The sequence below is a fragment of the Triticum aestivum genome, chromosome 7D, assembly GCF_018294505.1.
Source record: "Triticum aestivum cultivar Chinese Spring chromosome 7D, IWGSC CS RefSeq v2.1, whole genome shotgun sequence".
Classification (NCBI taxonomy): domain Eukaryota; kingdom Viridiplantae; phylum Streptophyta; class Magnoliopsida; order Poales; family Poaceae; genus Triticum; species Triticum aestivum.
In genome coordinates this window covers 38,746,733-38,766,563 of record NC_057814.1, presented here as the reverse complement: position 1 = coordinate 38,766,563, position 19,831 = coordinate 38,746,733, and the positions used below count along the sequence as shown (strand labels likewise).

The 19,831-nt window shown below is 45.0% G+C and overlaps 2 protein-coding genes across 2 annotated transcripts in view; both read right to left on the bottom strand.

Moving 5' to 3' along the window:
- LOC123170718 (3-phosphoshikimate 1-carboxyvinyltransferase 2-like) overlaps positions 1-9,434 on the bottom strand; it is a 99,407-nt gene extending 89,973 nt beyond the window's left edge. Inside the window, exons 1-3 of the mRNA XM_044588510.1 lie at positions 9,197-9,434; positions 5,837-6,068; positions 5,205-5,322 (exon numbers count right to left, since the gene is read on the bottom strand). Of these exons, the coding sequence (XP_044444445.1) occupies positions 5,205-5,322; positions 5,837-6,068; positions 9,197-9,434 (588 nt within the window). The remainder of the gene's footprint in view (positions 1-5,204; positions 5,323-5,836; positions 6,069-9,196) is intronic.
- Positions 9,435-15,822: 6,388 nt separating this feature from the next.
- On the bottom strand, positions 15,823-19,522 carry LOC123165688 (3-phosphoshikimate 1-carboxyvinyltransferase 2). Its single transcript, XM_044583380.1, has 8 exons — positions 19,159-19,522; positions 18,220-18,464; positions 17,975-18,128; positions 17,551-17,765; positions 16,905-17,022; positions 16,506-16,716; positions 16,312-16,373; positions 15,823-16,235 (listed from the first exon to the last, which is right to left on the bottom strand). Exons 1-8 carry the CDS (start codon positions 19,465-19,467, stop codon positions 16,017-16,019), a joined length of 1,533 nt encoding a protein of 510 aa, XP_044439315.1. The 5' UTR covers positions 19,468-19,522; the 3' UTR covers positions 15,823-16,016.
- Between the last annotated feature and the right edge of the window lie 309 nt (positions 19,523-19,831).

Here is a 19,831-nt window from a genome sequence, read left to right as displayed (position 1 = left end):
CTTGAGCGATGCTTTCTCCTTCGCGAGGCCAAAAATTATATATATAATTGCGATCACGATGAACAAGATGCATAGGATAAAATTTCTGATGAAATTCCAATTTCAATCGTTTGTAGTTCCATGATCCCGTATCATCACATAGCCTATACCATGTCGATGCATCTCCCTTCAAAGATAAAGGGAAGACCTTCCTCTTAATAACATCACCGGGTATACCTGCAAGCTTAAATAATCCACAAACTTCATCCACATATATTAGGTGCTCATCAGGATGCTTTGTTCCATCTCCTGCAAAAGGATTAGCTAGCAGTTTTTCTAACATACCCGAAGGAATCTCAAAGTGAACATTTCATTTCATTTCATTTTCAGTAGGTTCAGTAGGTTGAGGAGCAACTCTTTGCTCTACTGGTCGGGGTGAAGATACCCCGAACAAGCCCCTCAGAGGATTACTTTCCATAGTAACAAGTGACAGTAAATTTCAGCACACTATATAAATTTTTCCTTACCAAATTCCACCTACCAAAGGCGCTTCACTCCCCGGCAACGGCGCCAGAAAAGAGTCTTGATGACCCACAAGTATAGGGGATCTATCGTAGTCCTTTCGATAAGTAAGAGTGTCGAACCCAACGAGGAGCAGAAGGAAATGATAAGCGGTTTTCAGCAAGGTATTCTCTGCAAGTACTGAAATAAGTGGTAACAGATAGTTTTGTGATAGGATAATTTGTAACGAGCAACAAGTAACAAAAGTAAATAAAGTGCAGCAAGGTGGCCCAATCCTTTTTGTAGCAAAGGACAAGCCTGGACAAACTCTTATATAGAGAAAAGCGCTCCCGAGGACACATGGGAATTATCGTCAAGCTAGTTTTCATCACGTTCATATGATTCGCGTTCGGTACTTTGATAATTTGATATGTGGGTGGACCGGTGCTTGGGTGCTGTTCTTACTTGAACAAGCATCCCACTTATGATTAACCTCTATTGCAAGCATCCGCAACTACAACAAAAGTATTAAGGTAAACCTAACCATAGCATGAAACATATGGATCCAAATCAGCCCCTTACGAAGCAACGCATAAACTAGGGTTTAAGCTTCTGTCACTCTAGCAACCCATCATCTACTTATTACTTCCCAATGCCTTCCTCTAGGCCCAAATAATGGTGAAGTGTTATGTAGTCGACGTTCACATAACACCACTAGAGGATAGACAACATACATCTCATCAAAATATCGAACGAATACCAAATTCACATGACTACTAATAGCAAGACTTCTCCCATGTCCTCAGGAACAAACGTAACTACTCACAAAGCATATTCATGTTCATAATCAGAGGGGTATTAATATGCATATAGGATCTGAACATATGATCTTCCACCAAATAAACCAACTAGCATCAACTACAAGGAGTAATCAACACTACTAGCAACCTACTAGTACCAATCCCGGACTTGGAGACAAGAATTGGATACAAGAGATGAACTAGGGTTTTGAGAGGAGATGGTGCTGGTGAAGATGTTGATGGAGATTGCCCTCTCCCGATGAGAGGAGCGTTGGTGATGACGATGGCGATGATTTCCCCCTCCCGGAGGGAAGTGTCCCCGGCAGAACAGCTCTGCCGGAGCCCTAGATTGGTTCCGCCAAGGTTCCGCCTCGTGGCGGCGGAGTCTCGTCCCGAAAGGTTGCTTATGATTTTTTCCTCGACGAAAGACTTCATATAGCAGAAGATGGCCACCGGAGAGCCAACAGGGGGCCCACGAGGCAGGGGGCGCGCCCTGGGGGTAGGGCGCGCCCCCACCCTCGTGGACAGGTGGTGGCCCCCCTGGCGTATTTCTTCCGCTCAGTATTTTTTGTTATTTCCAAAAATAACTTCCGTGGAGTTTCAGGACTTTTGGAGTTGTGCAGAATAGGTCTCTAATATTTGCTCTTTTTCCAGCCCAGAATTCCAGCTGCCGGCATTCTCCCTCCTTATGTAAACCTTGTAAAATAAGAGAGAATAGGCATAAGTATTGTGACATAACGTGTAATAACAGCCCATAATGCGATAAATATCGATATAAAAGCATGATGCAAAATGGACGTATCACTCGTTGCCTGTACCAAGAGCCTGAGCTCACTGCTCATTATATGCAAGTGCTGATGAAGCCATTGAAACCTGGTCAAGCCTCAAGGACAAAATTCCTCGTGAAGGAATTGCAGTATGTACCAAGGACAGTCTATCGCATTCTGACGAAGACTATGAGTCCAATCAAAGGCCACGACTCATCTGATGAGGAAATTGTTGGCATCATGAAGAATCTGGTATTCAACATCATTCATGGCATTCCTATCAATTATCACGATTTCTTCATGAGGACTCTGGCAAATTTTGCACTTTCACCGTTTGAGCTGAAGCCTTATGCACCGTGGATTATGAGATTCCTCAGAACAAGGTCTTCACTCAACTACAAGGCTGATTTTCAGAATCACCTCAGCTACTTGCCCCCGATTGAAGTCCTCAAGCGGACCTATTCCTCAGCTGACGAAAAGGAAAGGCACCAGCTGTTATAGATGAAGGCATTCGTCCATTGGATGGTCAGTTTCGCAAGGCTGCATCTTATTCCACCAATGACGACTCTGCCACTCATGATTCTGCTGCCCATGCCTCCAAGCCAAATCCTCAAGCCACTGCTCCTCATGTGATGACTGGCCGTGAGCTTCTGCTAAGTCTTCACCAGAAGGTGGATCGAAACCATAAATGGGTTAAGCGTCAGTTTGGTTCAATTCTTCACAACATGACTGCTACACATAATGCAGTGAAGAAAAACCATTACTACCTCCATGAAGTCTTCGATCGCACCTGGGCTGTTCTGTCTCACATTTATAGTGAAGAAGATCTGAAGAACATGGGTCTCAAGGAAGACTTTGACTGGTCTGCACCTCCACCGAAATACAAGAAGGTCAAGGTTCCTTCCTTGGTGGCCAGCTCCTATTCTTCATCGCGCGAAACTACAGGCCCTACTACGACAAACGACCCCAACAACGTTGGCGCTCCTTCATCAACTTGATATTCTTCAGGGGCGTTAGTCCTCATTTTCGATCCTTTTGGTCATTCGATGACAAAGGGGGAGAAATTTGAGTTAGTCTTCAAGCGGGTCTATCTATATGGGCGTTTTTTTGCTAAGTTACAACTCTCGTTCTTCTGATGACTTTGCTGGATCGAGTTGTAAACTTAAACTCTATGGCGGCCTGATACTTTTGTTGTTTCTTCTACATGCTTATTCCTCGTTAATGTTAATGCACGCATGCTGAATTACATCAGCACCATATTTCATCATGCATTTCAAATTCTTCATATTTTATGTCAAATGCGTGTATGAATTACAAGATATAGGGGGAGATCTCCATGATTCAACTCTTCAAGTGTGCATTGCTTCAAAAGCAAATTCCTCACTATGCACATCTTCAGGGGGAGTTCTTCTATATCTTGTAATCAAATTCCTCAATATCAATATTTACACTTCATATGTTTATCCCCGTTGAAAACTTAACCTATATTGTCATCAATCACCAAAAAGGGGGAGATTGTAAGTGCATCTAGTGCCCCTTAGTGATTTTGGTGTATTGAAGACTTATAGGTTAAGGGACTAATGCGTTTATGAGTGTACACAGGTCTATAAGTCTATGAGGAGTTTGATATTTACAGAGAAAGTCGACCCCTAAAATGAAGTTCTTCGACTGAAGACTTTGGATTTCTGAAGACTTTGAAAGTGAAGAAATTGGTGTGACCTTGAAGACTTGGTATTCATTCGAGGAACATGAAGCGTGAAGACTTTTGTTTTCGTAGTTTCATTTTCTCTTTCTTGAGTAATAGGAAACACCGTACTGTTAAAGGGGGTCGAGGAAATACTAAGAAAAAATTTCCATGTGATGCTCAACTCAAAATCCTACACCTACCAATCCCTTCGAGTGAAGCCATTGGAAATCTCATACAGTTCAGTCATATTCTTCAGTGACAGAGACGAAGTTCTTCTGGTTTCTGAGGAATTTGTTCTGAATGAGGAGTTAGGAATTCGCCAGTGCGGATTGCCTACACTGTGAGGAACATGATAGCCCTGAGGAATTTGATACTCAAATTTCCGACCGTTGCTGTGCTACGCGCCAGCTGTCCCAAAATATCTACCCACCTAACGGTCATATCATTGAAGGGCATTTGTGTCTTATCATGTCGGGCTGCTCCCTAGGCTATAAATAACCGCCCCCCTACAACCACTAGCTGGTTGGCTGCTCCGAGAGAAACTGACACTTGTCATTTGAGAGCATCCCATCCTCCGAGGACTCTGAGCGAAAATCATCGAGTGAGGAAAACCCAAACCCAAACACCTACAAACCCAAAGTGATTGAGCATCACTAAAGAGATTGATCATGCGTGGATCCGACGCTTGTTACCTTTGAAGACTGTGCTTCTTCCAGACGGTTAGGCGTCATGGTCTAAAGCATCCAACAGGAATTGTGGATCGCCGAGTGACCGAGTTTGTGAAGGTTCGGAAGTCACCTGAAGACTTACCACGAGTGATTGGGCGAGGTCTGTGTGACCTTAGCTCAAGGAGAATACGGTGAGGACTGTGTGTCCGGGACTGTGTGTCCTCATGTTTAAATACCTAGCCGCTCCAACCAGATGTACAACTGAGACAGCAGTTGGAACTGGTCTACCAAATCATTGTCTTCACCAAGCCTACTTGTTCTCTTTCCTCAACTCTTTCATTTCCTCATTACTATGTTGTGTGCTTGTTCGTATCTGTGTTTGAAGACTTTGACTGAAGACTTTCTCAATTTCCTCAGTTCAATTTCTTCAGTCTGTTTGTCTTCATCCTGTGTTATCCTGTGATTACGCTTTTTGTACTCTATGCTTGTCTTAATTTCATCATGATGACCATGCTTGTGTTCTGTTATGTTTACTTTTGAGTACTTATTCCGCTGCTAGTAGTTCTTCGCTAAGGAATTTCCTCACCGGCAAATTCCTCAGTGAAGAATTCATAAAAATCGCCTATTCACCCCCCCCCCCTAGTCGATATAACGCACTTTCACTTATAGAATACAACAGTTTGACAGATTCAGCTACAAATATCCACTTAAAGCATGTTTGGTTGAAAATGGTATACATTCAATAATGTAACATGTCAAGTATGCTCAACCAAAAGGGTAAAAATGGATAGTAAAATTTTACCTGCAAACTGGTGGTGCCGCAACCTTCGACCGTCACAGTCCCTCCGGTGATGGCAGCACCAGCCAAGAAATAGCTCGCACTTGAGGCATCACCTTCGACATAAGCATTTCCAGGGGACCTGTCGATTCCAGAGAACGGATGGATCGTTTAGGAAATGTTTACTCCAACTTTTATGAAGTTTAAACTAACAGTTTCCAAGCACATAAGAGTATGTTCAGTAAAAGCATGGATGTGTATCCTGATGGGCCATATGGCAGCAAGGCATAAGATAAAAGAAGCAAAATCAAGAATCATCTGCATAGATGATCATTGCCAAACAACTGCCGATGTTCTCTATTTTCAGTCCAATTTTAAGATGGATGATACTTCTGGTGTGATCGAGTATATGTCCAGAAAATAGAACTGTGCAATGCATTGTAGGTAGCAGGGTCGATTGCCTAGGTAGTAGACACTGGTTTCCTAGTACAGTGCGCCTCCAAAGCTACTGAGAAGTCGACAGATTTTGTACAATATTTATTTCCTAGTTTATCAATAATTCAAATGGGGGTGCGTCTATAAATATTTGGGTAGACAGAAAACTAGAATCATGCTTTTGTACTCCACTATCAGAAGTAAAGCAATGTAGAACTTACTTGTACTTTTGTCCTCCCTTGATGTAGAATCTGTCCTCCACAGTCATGCCAAAACGCTCCATCAATTTCGATGCCATTTCAACATAAAGAATGGAGATCAGTTTATCAATAATTTCAATCTCTACATCCCCAAGAGCCAAAGGAGCAACCATCAACGAGGAACTCAAGTATTGACTGCTGATGGAACCAGAGAGCTTAACCTGTGAAATTATTCCATCTTTAGCGCCAATCCCTGATAGATCATGCAATACTCACATACTGAAATTATTCAATGTTGATTGGTTCTTAAAATTTTGTGTGCGGTGTAAGATTGCATTGCATCGTACTAGTCATAATAATAATTTCTCAACGCAAGAACATATAGAAGAATCTGAGGCGCAGATGTGCCGAGAGCGAGAAGGTCAATCTTCCTTGAAGAAGATGATCTTCCTATTTTGAATTATATAAATAACAGAAATCAATCCTCACTTGCATGAAGTTTATGAGTGAAGAGGTACACTTTCCCTCGATACTTCCACTGCTCCGATCAATAGAAAATAATTTGATTTGTTTCCCACTCCCTCGAGGGAATTCATACATTCGATGAGGACCCTACAATGGTACAACACATCAATCCATTCAAATTAATGAAACCATTAGGGTGATTTATCCTTGTGATTGGAGTAAACCATTAGGGTGACTTTGTGTGTTGGTGCCGTCCACGGAAGCCATGCTATGTGGTTTCCCTATGTACCGGATTTTGTAGCATGTTTGATGACCGATGATTTAGCCATGGAGGCGTGCACCCAGTGAGAGTCTGTGAGCCGATGAATTTATGATTTACTACGCATAAAGGTGAAGATAGCAAATGATATATCATTGGAGAAGCGTAACCCATGTGCTAAAATAGTATTGAAAGCACACAAAAGAAATGCAATGCGGTGGGCCAGTGTGGCACCTTCGTGTCATCATACCTCAACTAATAAATATCAGTATCTCCCATGCCTCTCTGACTCCAATTCTAGTTTCCTCTAGCAACGATGGACGGAGATCACCCTCTCATTTTCAGTTCCTATTTCCTCTAGCAACGAGAGATCGCCCATATATCTGGATAGTGGAAAGCATCTGTGGTGAATTGTGTAGGCTTGAAAGGCACCAGGAACGATTTTATGGTGACGAGGCAGAGTCAATTAACCAATTTATTTCTCCCACCTCACCTGGTAAAGGAGATAGCGATCGTCCCGAATAGGAAGAGACATTTGCGGGCCAGCAATCGCAAGAGGCAAATACAATCCCCGCGGGATGGTGAAGTGACACTCTCTAACCCAAGATATGCACATCCCGACATGGGACCGAGATTCAGCGATTTCGAGCATGAAAGTCTCAAAGTCACTGTACCATTGGGTCAAAATGGGTGGTCTAGATTGAATCCCATAGGGGGCAGCACTGTATGTGTTCTGTCCTGTACATGAGCGGACTGTTGATCATTCTCGTCTTCTTCTCAACACGACATAATGCAACAACGGGGAGAACTGCTATAGAATCTGAGCCTATGGTGCAAAAATAGAAAAACGAACCAGAGTCGTCGGATTCAGCATCAGTGGTACAGATTGAGGTGGAGGCTTCTCAATGCAAATTTCAGGAAACCCCCTAACTAATTACATATAGAAGATAGATTTGTAGTAACCACCTCAAAGCTTTGATGTATCAATCAATCAGTCCTTCATTAATAAGGCCACTTTTCAGATCTGTACATATGCCCCTCGTCTCTTAGGTTTCCAAAAAATCTGCCCATATGGACTGCACGGAACTTCTACATATTTGATTTCGTTAGTACCTTGTGCTACATCACGAATCATGAAAGAATCTGAACATGGTGGTCACTAAAATGAGTGTGTGAACATCATCAGAAATATTTGAGTACATGAGAGTTAATCCATCCACTTCAAGCACAACTAAACATACATTTCAAACTGCAATGGTCCTAGAAGACAACAGAAGAGATACATACATATGAAGTGTTACATTGCATGAGAGGGTCATTTTTGGGTACAACACGGGCAAGACTAATTATGAACGACTATAATAATCATAGCTCAACAAGCATTGTCATTAAAAATGCATCAACTTGGCAAGCCTGATGGTACACAACAGAAAAGCTGCAACCTTTGCCTCCAGTTCTAGTGCTTCTCGTTCATCAAGCTTCTTGTGTTGGGAGAGATCATACCTAACCAATATGATTCAATTAGCACATGTTTGTGTAAGAATCATATGTTCACACTTATTTATTTATTTACTCACGAGCTAATTAAATGAATATGCATCAACAATACCATCTACTGTGTGATGCACATATCACATGACGGGAAAATAAAGAAGAAATCACATTCATCCCAAAAACATCTGAAGTACTACTTGCCAGTAATGAAACATTTGTGTAAACATTAGTTATCTTGTACAAGAAAAAACCACTCCAGTGCATCCTATTTCATATAGCGAGATTCGCAAACAACCGGTGGAATCGGGCATTGCAACTATTTAAATATAGAGTTGAGACAAACTCGAGTTCGCATGCCTTCCATTCTAATTTCCAAGCATGCTCTTTTGTTTAGTTTCTATGTCATTTTTAGCAACTGCAAATATGAGAACCAGAATACAACCTGCGACTCAAAATAGATAGATTGCAAGCTTTTGCTTCAAAAGTTTGACTAATCTAGTATCTGGTTGGATTTTTTTGAAGTATTCTCTATTGAGTTATTTGTGAGACTTGGCGCACATGTTGATGTCAAAGGTTCTTGGAGAATATAGCATACAAATTGGTTCAGTTCTTTCACAAGAAATGGAAAGAGTCTTAGTATCATGTCTTAGTACCATACCTCTCCCTTTGCAATATTGCTGCCCAACCACATTGTGCCGCCGTCGGGGGAGATTTAGTTTGTGCACTGCAGCTGCGTACGGGATTTGGGTTTGACGGGGAGGGCACGGGGACAAAATTAGCTTGCAGAGATGGACTTTTTGCAAACTATGCGTGCAGAGCATCTCACCCGAATCTGGACCATCAATCTACCATCCTATGGTACAGATCCATTCTTTCTATTTTTGCATCACAGGCTCAGATTCTATAGTACTTGCTCCCCAACCCAACGACAGCGCACATCGATCTTTTATGCCAGTGGCATGCTCTCCCACCGTCGGATCTCACATCTGTACAGTTTCTAAGCTCCCAGGAAATGCTGGCCTGGGGTGGCTCGAGTGTTTAAGGTCGGTTCTGAGCCCAATTGAAAGCCTTTGTTTCTCTTCGTAAATTTGTGTGGGCCTCCTCGGTAATCCTGGCGGTCGGTCTCGCGTTGACCTCTCCTCGCCGTCCCACCGAAAAAAAACATTCCCCTCGCCGCCTCTTCGCTCTTCCCGCCGCCGCCGCATCTTGTGTAGCTTCCACGCCGGCGATCCGCAACCCGGCGCCGTCCTCCCCGTGTATTCCCGTCCCCGGCTTCCTGCGCCGCCTCCGGCGCCCCACCCCCACCAGCTGCTGCCTTCCAGTAGAGCTCACATGCCTCCCTCCACTCCCGGCTTCACCGTCCCTGCTGACCAGTGAACCTGCCGCGAGGTAAGGTTCCATCCTCTTTAGTTTTTTTTGTGTGTTTGCTGGTTCCATCACACGGGTTGTGTGCAATTCCATCAAGCCTTAGCTAGGTTTTGGGACGGATGGGGCGGGAGGGAGTGAATTGCAGAAAACATCAACATTGAAGGCTAGGGTTGCAGAAACCATAATTCTATAGTTTTGTGTCAAAAATCATTAATTCTGAGCCTAATATTTTGCAAATAACACTAGTTGGCGACTTAGTCCATTTCAACCACGATTATGACAGGTGGGTCCCGCTTTTGCTGACGTGGCAGAACTGTTCGCGTCAGACAGCGTTAGTTCTAAATTTACAGAAGAGTCCCTGACTTTTTGCTTAGAGACCCTTCAATCAAAAATAGAAAAAGCAATCAACCCCATCCGCAGGGGAGGCGTGGTGCGATGCTGCTGCTCGTGCCCCGGCCGGCACAAGGAGGTGTGGTGAGCTGCTGCTGCTCGTGCCCCGGTCGACACAAGGAGGCGCGGTGAGCTGCTGCTGCTCGTGCCCCGACCGGCGCAGGGAGGCGCGGTGGAGCTGCTGTTGCTCGTGCCCCGGACGGCGCAGGGAGGCGCGGTGAAGCTGCTGTTGGCGCGCACGCCGGCGCGCTCGACATCCACCAAGACGGGAGCGCCTAATGACGTTGGGCTATGGTATGGCCGGAGCAAGGCATACAAGCCGCGAACGCCGCTCATGGTGGCGGCCACGTACGGCAGCGCGCGAGTCGTCTTGCTGCTGTTCGGGCGCACCGGCTGGGTCGATGTAGCTCGTCGGCCTGGCGACGACGGCTTCATCCCACGCAGCTGCAAAGGAAAGAGGCGGGAGCCGTAGCGGGAACCAGGTGCTCAAGTCCCGCTGCCGCGGGATGCCGTGGAAGGGAGCCGCGGCAGCCGCGCGAGGGCGGATCTACGTCGCCGGCGGCCACGTAGCGGAGGTTGTCCATCTCGACGTGCACTCGACGGCCACAGGGAAGACGGCCACGAGAGCGCCCGATAGGAAGGGGGCGGCGAGCACCTTTGGCCAGGCCGCGGCGGCGGTACTGTTGGGCGCACGGGTACACCGCCGGCGATCCGCCGGCGACGACGTTAGAAGACACGAGGCCGATGGTGTGCGGGGAACGACGACCGATCCCGACCCTGGGCAGGGGAGGGAGATATTGCTAGGGGGGAGGAGTTTTTTAGAAAAATACCCAGTCTAACGTCAATCTATCGCGAATCGGTACGCCACGTCGGCAAAATGTGGATCCCGTCTGTCATAATTGTCATCAAAACACGTAAAGAGGCCAACTAGTGTTATTTGCAAAAAATTAGGCTCAGAATTAGTGATTTTTGGCACAAAACTGAAGAATTATGGTTTCTGCAACTCTAGCCTTCAATGTTGATGTTTTTTGCAATTCACTCGGACGGAGGGGATTTTTTTGGTGTCAACTGTGAGCTTGTTGTGAGAGATTGTCAGGAGTTTCCAATCTATTTTCAATCATTTCCTTGTGTGTCCATGAGATGTATAATTTTGATGTTCTCAGATCCATCAGGCGATTCTCATGTTGAACAGAAAATATGTGGATCAAATTTTGTATCAAGTACAGCACTATGCACAATTTTTGGGGAGACACGTACTAAAAAGACGTAGAGAAGGGTTCCATCCGGAGTGCTGCTGTTCTCTATAGCGGGTGGCTTACCGAGGACCACGCTTGGTAGTGCCTAGCAACTAGGAGCAGCTTGTGGTTAAGGAAAAAAGAGGGTCATAAGTAATTGCGAATGGGGTTTTTTCGTGTTAGTGATTATGCCCTTTATAATAACACCGAATGATCCATTTGCAATGAAGGGAGAGATAGTGCCTCCCACAACACCAAATTGGTCATTTGGTGTTAGTGATCACACACTGAATTAAGAGCCAAGAAACTCCATTATGCACATATTTACTTGCACTGCAGCACCACAATATGTTCCTTTGTTATAAATAAAAAAGTCGAACTGAGACCATGTGCAATGGCATGCCCATCCAGTATCAAAGTTTAATAAACTAACTCAGGTAGTAATAGTATGTGTCAAAGTTATTCAGATAATGTAATAATTATAGTAGAGGAAAAATGGCTTTATACCGGTACACACAATCATGAAAGTAGAGTTGAATCTCCAAATAGCATCTACTAGCAACCGACTGCGAAATCAGTACTAACTTTTGCACCATCATTTGGTCCATCAACAATCCCTCTGTTTGATTTCCCACCAGTGATAGTTATAACTGTTGGGGATCGTAGCAGAATTTTAAAATTTTCTGCGCTTCACCAAGATCCATCTATGGAGTATACTAGCAACGAGGGGAAAGGAGTGCATCTACATACCCTTGTAGATCGCGAGCGGAAGCGTTCAAGTGAACAGGGTTGATGGAGTCGTACTCGCCGTGATCCAAATCACCGATGACCGAGTGCCGAACGGACGGCACCTCCGCGTTCAACACACGTACGGAGCAGCGACGTCTCCTCCTTCTTAATCCAGCAAGGGGGAAGGAGAGGTTGATGGAGATCCAGCAGCACGACGGCGTGGTGATGGAAGTAGTGGGGATCCCGGCAGGGCTTCGCCAACCGCAAGCGGGAGGGAGAGGTGTTGCAGGGGGAGAGGGAGGCGCCAGGGGCTGTGCTCCTGCTGCCCTCCCTCCCCCCCCCACTATTTATAGGGGCCCTGGGGGGCGCCGGCCCCCTGGAGATCCCATCTGAGGGGGGGGCGGCGGCCAAGGGGGGTGGCTTCCCCCCCAAGCCAAGTGGGGCGCCCCCCACCCCTAGGGTTTCCAACCCTAGGCGCAGGGGGAGGGCCAAGGGGGGCGCCCCAGCCCACTAGGGGCTGGTTCCCCTCCCACTTTAGCCCATGGGGCCCTCCGGGACAGGTGGCCCCACCCGGTGGACCCCCGGGACCCTTCCGGTGGTCCCGGTACAATACCGATAACCCCCGAAACTTTCCCGGTGGCCGAAACTGGACTTCCTATATATAATTCTTCACCTCCGGACCATTCCGGAACTCCTCGTGACGTCCGGGATCTCATCCGGGACTCCGAACAACTTTCGGGTTTCCGCATACTAATATCTCTACAACCCTAGCGTCACTGAACCTTAAGTGTGTAGACCCTACGGGTTCGGGAGACATGCAGACATGACCGAGACGCCTCTCCGGTCAATAACCAACAGCGGGATCTGGATACCCATGTTGGCTCCCACATGTTCCACGATGATCTCATCGGATGAACCACGATGTCGAGGATTCAATCAATCCCGTATACAATTCCCTTTGTCAATCGGTACGTTACTTGCCCGAGATTCGATCGTCGGTATCCCAATACCTTGTTCAATCTCGTTACCGGCAAGTCTCTTTACTCGTACCGTAATGCATGATCCCGTGGCTAACTCCTTAGTCACATTGAGCTCATTATGATGATGCATTACCGAGTGGGCCCAGAGATACCTCTCCGTCATACGGAGTGACAAATCCCAGTCCCGATCCGTGCCAACTCAACAGACACTTTCGGAGATACCCGTAGTGTACCTTTATAGTCACCCAGTTACGTTGTGACGTTTGGTACACCCAAAGCACTCCTACGGTATCCGGGAGTTGCACGATCTCATGGTCTAAGGAAATGATACTTGACAATGGAAAAGCTCTAGCAAACGAACTACACGATCTTTTGTGCTATGCTTAGGATTGGGTCTTGTCCATCACATCATTCTCCTAATGATGTGATCCCGTTATCAATGACATCCAATGTCCATAGTCAGGAAACCATGACTATCTGTTGATCAACGAGCTAGTCAACTAGAGGCTCACTAGGGACATGTTGTGGTCTATGTATTCACACATGTATTACGATTTCCGGATAACACAATTATAGCATGAACAATAGACAATTATCATGAACAAGGAAATATAATAATAACCATTTATTATTGCCTCTAGGGCATATTTCCAACAATAACTCCTAGATGACAACACACAATAAATCTATTGTTTTTTATGTCATGTTCTGAAAGGTAGTACCTTACTCTAGCCTATGTTGTGGTGGAAAGAGATAGTTCATTTAGTTAGTTCACAGATGCAGCTTCTGAAATCAGGCACTATAATAATGTGTCACTGAATTTATCCATGGTCTAATTCTTCGAAATAAGAAAATAGGGTTGTCATACCATTTACCATTTCACAATCTTCAGTGGGACATTAGGATAAGTTAGTTTTGTTGATAGTTGCAATGGTAGAATGCTACAAGGACTCTACGGGACACGGAGACAGTTTACATATTACTTGGATTATTTTCTGAGGAGCCTCCTGACATTGCCGCTTATAATAATGCGAAATTTTACTCTTGGGCATTGCTTAGATTGAGTTAGGCAAACAAACTAGGTCATGTGTACCTCCAATGTGGAACTGTGAAGTTCATAATGCCTTGTGAGCATATGCGGCAGTTGCCAGACTGTACAGATGAAATATGGGGTGAATTGTCTTTTACTTATATTGTACTATTGTGCTCCTTAGATGGTTTGGTTTTACTACAAAAGAAACATGTAAATAGTGATGATGGTTAAACATATAATCCCATTTCAGCTGAATCAGTTTTTGTACTCTTTCCTCTATTTTTTTAAGGGAAAATAGTGCTTTATTTAAACAAAGTTCTCAGAAATCTCTGAGACAATAATACGCACAATAGAGTCTGGGGGGCCATTGTCCCAAATCATTCAGCCATCTAAACAAAGTCCCTCTCTAGCTAGCAAATATACGTGCAGCCTCATTTGCTGAACGTTTTACCCAGTCCACCTTTGATTCCTGAAATGTCCAAAGCCTTTCCTTGATCATTTGCATGACAATTCAACATCAACACTACACCCTTGTAGTCTAGCTCCACGTGAACTTTTTGTATGTTTAGCTCCTGAGCCAACTGCAGACCTGATGGGCAAGCTAAGATTTCAGCAACTTCCGGGCTTGACGTCGCCAGGTAGGAGTAAGTCGCCGCCGCCTGAAGGACGCCGTTGTGGTCGCGCAGTACCACCCCTCCTCCACAGTCCACACCTGATTCTTTCTGCTTCGGAATAGCACCGTCGGAGTTCAGTTTTATCCATCAACTGTCAGGTGAAGGCACAATTTCAAAGTTATTTGCCCATGATTAAATTTGGGTTTAAGCTAGGCAAAAAGAGTTGTAGGCCTTGGTTTTGCTTGTGTACATAATGGTTATGTTACTGAATTTCTCATCAGCAATAGGAGCTTGTCATGTCGGTTTTGTAGAATCAGTAATGAACAAAAAAAATATTTAGTTTAGAGTTCTCGAAGTCGAAGATATTGCAACTGATCATAAAAAATAGGCAAAGAACAGTTATAGTTTGGTCATTCATTGACAATACTTAAGATGTCCATGACCAATAAATAGAATGATCTACCAGATACAATGCATTGTTTCATACGCATGTCTTTTTGTATTAAAATAACTCTTAACCTGAATTTGGTTTTCTTTGTTTTAAGTTTGCCGTATGCTTTGTTCATGTCGTAGTACATTTTGTATTTCGACAGTTCTCAAACTTATAATCATGACTATTCAAATAGAGTTCTTTTGTAATTCAAAAAAAAATGATAGTTTTCAGAAGACAACAAATTAAACATGCTTCAATTTCTAGCTGTTCTGATGTTTTTCTGGAATGTACTGTCTTTTAGGGGACTCTGTTTTGCAGGGCCTGGCTTGCTGGATATAATTTGTTTAATTCATGTAAATGAGCAGGACATAAGTCACTATGTGACACAGACGACATGCAGAGCTTGCGAGACAGACAACATGTAGACCCATTTGCTCTCCCCGTATTGAAGAAACCCATGCTTGAATTGCCATGAGTCTTTTCATTTAGTTTGTGACCTCTTACCAAAGATTGTTTTTCTTGCCAAATTCCTCTGTTAGTTCGCTTTACTTTCTTCGACATGTGTAAATAGTTTGGTAATGAGGTACAGACAAATGATTGTGGTTTATCACAGTTTGCCATATAAAAGACAAATGATTGTGGTATAAGGATTGCATTACTTTGTTTGCATGCATCCTTTGATATTACATGGATGGACCAAGATAAGGTAATAGCCCTCTTATGGTTATTACTAATACAATACTATTGATTTTTTTTTACTAAGACATCGGGACTATTTGTCATATCGATCACCATGACTGTGCAAATAAACAACTTTGTATATTTGCCATGTAAATGAAAAACGGCGGGGCAAAGCGTGCATATGCTTCTAGTAAGATCCGTACCTGAATTGTTTCATTTAGGCTCAGTATTACCTTTCAAGCATTCAGTTATGTGCGAGGGAATGCTGCCTCCTTTCCTATACTACTACTAGCTTGCATGCCCAAGATCCTCCACTCGCAGCAGCATGACATCTAGATCATAATTTATTTCTTATTCAAAAAACGAATACAGTGTGCAATACATTTCATTTTACCTCACGCACTACAAAACTAATATTACAGACTCGTATACCATCTCGCGAGTAGACGAAAAAGACAAAAATTCCAGACCATGGACAGGCTACAAAAGTACAAGCGCAATTCGCCGTAGATTCTCCAATCTAGTTCTTGACAAAGGTGCTTAGCACGTCGAAGTAATTGGGGAAGGTCTTTCTGGTGCACCCCGGATCCCTGATGGTGACTGGCACCTCGGCGCAGGCCGCCAGGGAGAAGGCCATCGCCATCCGGTGGTCATCGTAGGTATCGATCGCCGTGACGTTCAGTTTCTCTGGCGGCGTGATGATGCAGTAGTCCGGGCCTTCCTCCACCGTTGCTCCCAGCTATAGGGCACAGGGCACAGGACAGGTTAGATCAGGAAGCTGAGATATAAGAACAGGAGACATTGTGTATTATTACCTTCGTCAGCTCGGTCCGGATCGCAACCATTCTTTCGGTTTCCTTCACTCTCCAGGAGGCAACTGCAGAAGAGAATGAACAAGTGTCAGGACATAACAGGGTGATTTCGAGTCCTTTATCCCCTCCCTGATGCTACCGAGTAACCGCGACGCACGTGCTAGATTGCTTGGTATGGAAGGCCATAGAAAGTTTACCATCTCTGATAGCAGTTGGACCATCGGCAAAGAGGGCAACAACGGCAAGAGTCATGGCGACATCAGGCATTTTGTTCATGTTGACATCGACAGCCTTTAAGTGTTTCCTTCCAAAGGGCTGACGCGGTGGGCCAGTAACAGTTACACTAGTGTCAGTCCATGTAACCTTAGCTCCCATCATTTCAAGTACCTCAGCGAATTTCACATCACCCTGCAATATTACACATCGTCAGGGAGAATGACAGCACATGGAAGCCACTTACAGAATACAGCAGTTTGAGAGATTCAGCTACGAATATCCACTTAAAGCATGTTTGGTTGAAAATGGTATATACATTCAATAATGTAATATGTCAAGTATGCTCAACCAAAAGGTAAAAATGGATAGTAGAATTTTACCTGCAAACTGGTGGTGCCGCAACCTTCGACAGTCACAGTCCCTCCAGTGATGGCAGCACCAGCCAGGAAATAGCTCGCACTTGAGGCATCACCTTCGACATAGGCATTTCCAGGGGACCTGTCGATTCCAGAGAACGGATGGCTCGTTTAGGAAATGGTTACTGCAACTTTTATGAAGTTTGAACTAACAGTTTCCGAGTACATAAGAGTATGTTCAGTAAAAGCATGGATGTGTATCCTGATGGGCCATATGGCAGCAAGGGCCTAAGATAAAAAGGGTCAAAAGAAGCAAAATCAAGTATCATCTGCATAGATGCTCATTGCCAAACAACTGCCGATATCCTCTATTTTCAGTCCAATTTTAAGATGGATGATACTTCTGGTGTGATCAAGTCTATGTCCAGAAAACAGAACTGTGCAATGCATTGTAGGTAGCAGGGTCGATTGCCTAGGCAGTAGGCACTGGTTTCCTAGTACAGTGCGCCTTGAAAGCTACTGAGCAGTCGACAGATTTTGTACAATATTTATTTCCTAGTTTATCAATAATTCAAATGGGGGTGCGTCTATAAATATTTGGGTAGACTGAAAACTAGAATCATGCTTTTGTACTCCACTATCAGAAGAAGTAAAGCAATGTAGAACTTACTTGTACTTTTGTCCTCCCTTAATGTAGAATCTGTCCCAACTATCAGAATGCTCCGCAGTCACGCCAAAACGCTCCATCAATTTCAATGTCATTTCAACGTAAGGAACGGAGATCAGTTTATCAATGATTTCAATCTCGACATCCTCAAGAGCCAAAGGAGCAGCCATCAGCAAGGAACTCAGGTATTGACTGCTAATGGAACCAGAGAGCTTAACCTGTGAAATTATTCAATGTTAAGCGCCAATCTATGATTGATCACGCAATACTCAAGTATTGAATTTATTCAATGTTTATTGGTTCTTAAACTTTAGTGCACGGTGTAAGGTCGCGTTGCATCGTACTACCCATAATAATATTATTTTTCTTTGACAGAGAACTGAATGTGCACAAAAGTACATAACATGCAAGTTCACAAGTAGCTAACCTTGCCACCAGGTAGCCCTCCTTTGCCATTGATACGAACAGGTGGGCAGTTAGTGCCAAGGAAACAATCAGCATCTGCGCCGAGTTGTTGCAAACCTACAACTAAGTCACCAATAGGTCGCTCCCTCATTCTTGGTACTCCATCAAGCACATAACTGAAGTTTTTTTTTTAATAAAAGACACGATCAGTCTCCAAACATACCCATGGATCTCATACTTATTTCAACTAGGATAAAGAAAACATACGTTGCATTTCCACCAGCAGCTACTACAGCTGCCGTCAATGGACGCATTGCAGTTCCAGCATTACCCAAGAAGAGCTTTACTTCCTCTTTGGCGTCCTTTTCGACCGGGAACCTGCCGCCACAGCCAACAACCACAGCTCTTTTTGCAACTTTATCTGCTTCCACGGAGAGTCCGAGGGCTTCCAGGGCCTCGAGCATGTAGTGGACATCCTCGCTGTTCAACAGGTTATCCACCACCGTTGTTCCCTAATGAGCAGAGACAAGCTACGGATCAGCTAGAGATGACAATGAAGTAAACCAGCTCCAATTTCTCATCTTACTATAAATAAATAAGATAACAGGACATGCTGCTCTATAGTTTTCTGATCAGTGGAAACGATATAAAGCCTTAAGGATCCTACCTTGATTTAGTACCTATATAGCTCATGAAAACAAATGCTACAAATAGCAATTCAAGGATTTCTCATCAAAAATAATATCGCCTTTTTCATGATGACGTCGTCTCACAGAATGTGTGCAGACTTTAGGTTGCATAATAATTTTGAGCAGGCATATATGAATTCCAAGTGTTCATGACACCATTACAACATAATATATTCATAAAGGCTCCATCAGAAAAGAAAAATTAGTAGCCTAAAAACATAGGAGGATCGCCCCTGATTATTATGATGCATCCTCTTGATCCAAGTACAAGCTACACAATCCAATGATATGGTAAAGAAACGCGTGAATTGGCTACCAAAACAACCTACCCGTCGTCAGCAAAATCGTATGGCTGGATCGACTGGAGCTAAAATTCGCATGATCCAGCAGACAGACAGTCAGCACGACAAAGGTACGTCTGCTCCTAATAAACCCCGCAAAATCCCACCTCGACACCCAATTCGCTCCATTCACCAACCCAAAGGAAGAGCGGGGGGGAGGGGAGGGGGGGAGTCACCTCGGAGAGGGCGGAGAGGAGGAGGATCCGGTTGGAGAGCGACTTGGAGCCGGGCAGCTGCACGGCGCCGGAGATCTCGCGGATGGGCTGCAGCACGACCTCCTCGGCGCCCGAGGGGGCCGCGGGGGCCGCCACGGACGTCGCGCGCGCCGCGGCGCCGCGGGGCCCCCACAGCCGCACCGCCCCGCGGCGGGCCGGGCGGGCCGCCGGCATCGGCAGCCGGCGCGAGGGGGCCGGGGCGGCGCGGTCCAGCGACACCGCGCTGGAGGACGCGGACGCGGCCATGGTCGCCGCGGCAGCCATCGCCATTGCCGGTGGTGACGGGGTTGGTGGGGAGGGGGAGGAGGAGGGATTGGGGGAGGGTGGCGGGTTGGTGGGGTGGGGTGGACGGGGGGAGGGACGAAGGAAGGAAGGAAGAGAGAAATAGGGCGAGGTGGTGGTAAGTAGAGGACGGGGCGGGGCCGCCGCTGGCAACGCCACCAACCCCTATGCTCAACTGCTCTGCACTTACACACGTTGCAGTTTCATTCGCAAATCTTTAACATATGACTGTCTTAGACCCTGTTTGGTCTTAAGTCCCAGGACTTTTTCTAGTCCTAACTAAAAAGTTACTAGTCCCTAAAAAATCCCTTTCTGTTTATTTCAGTGACTAAAAAGTCTCTAGTCCCTCCCT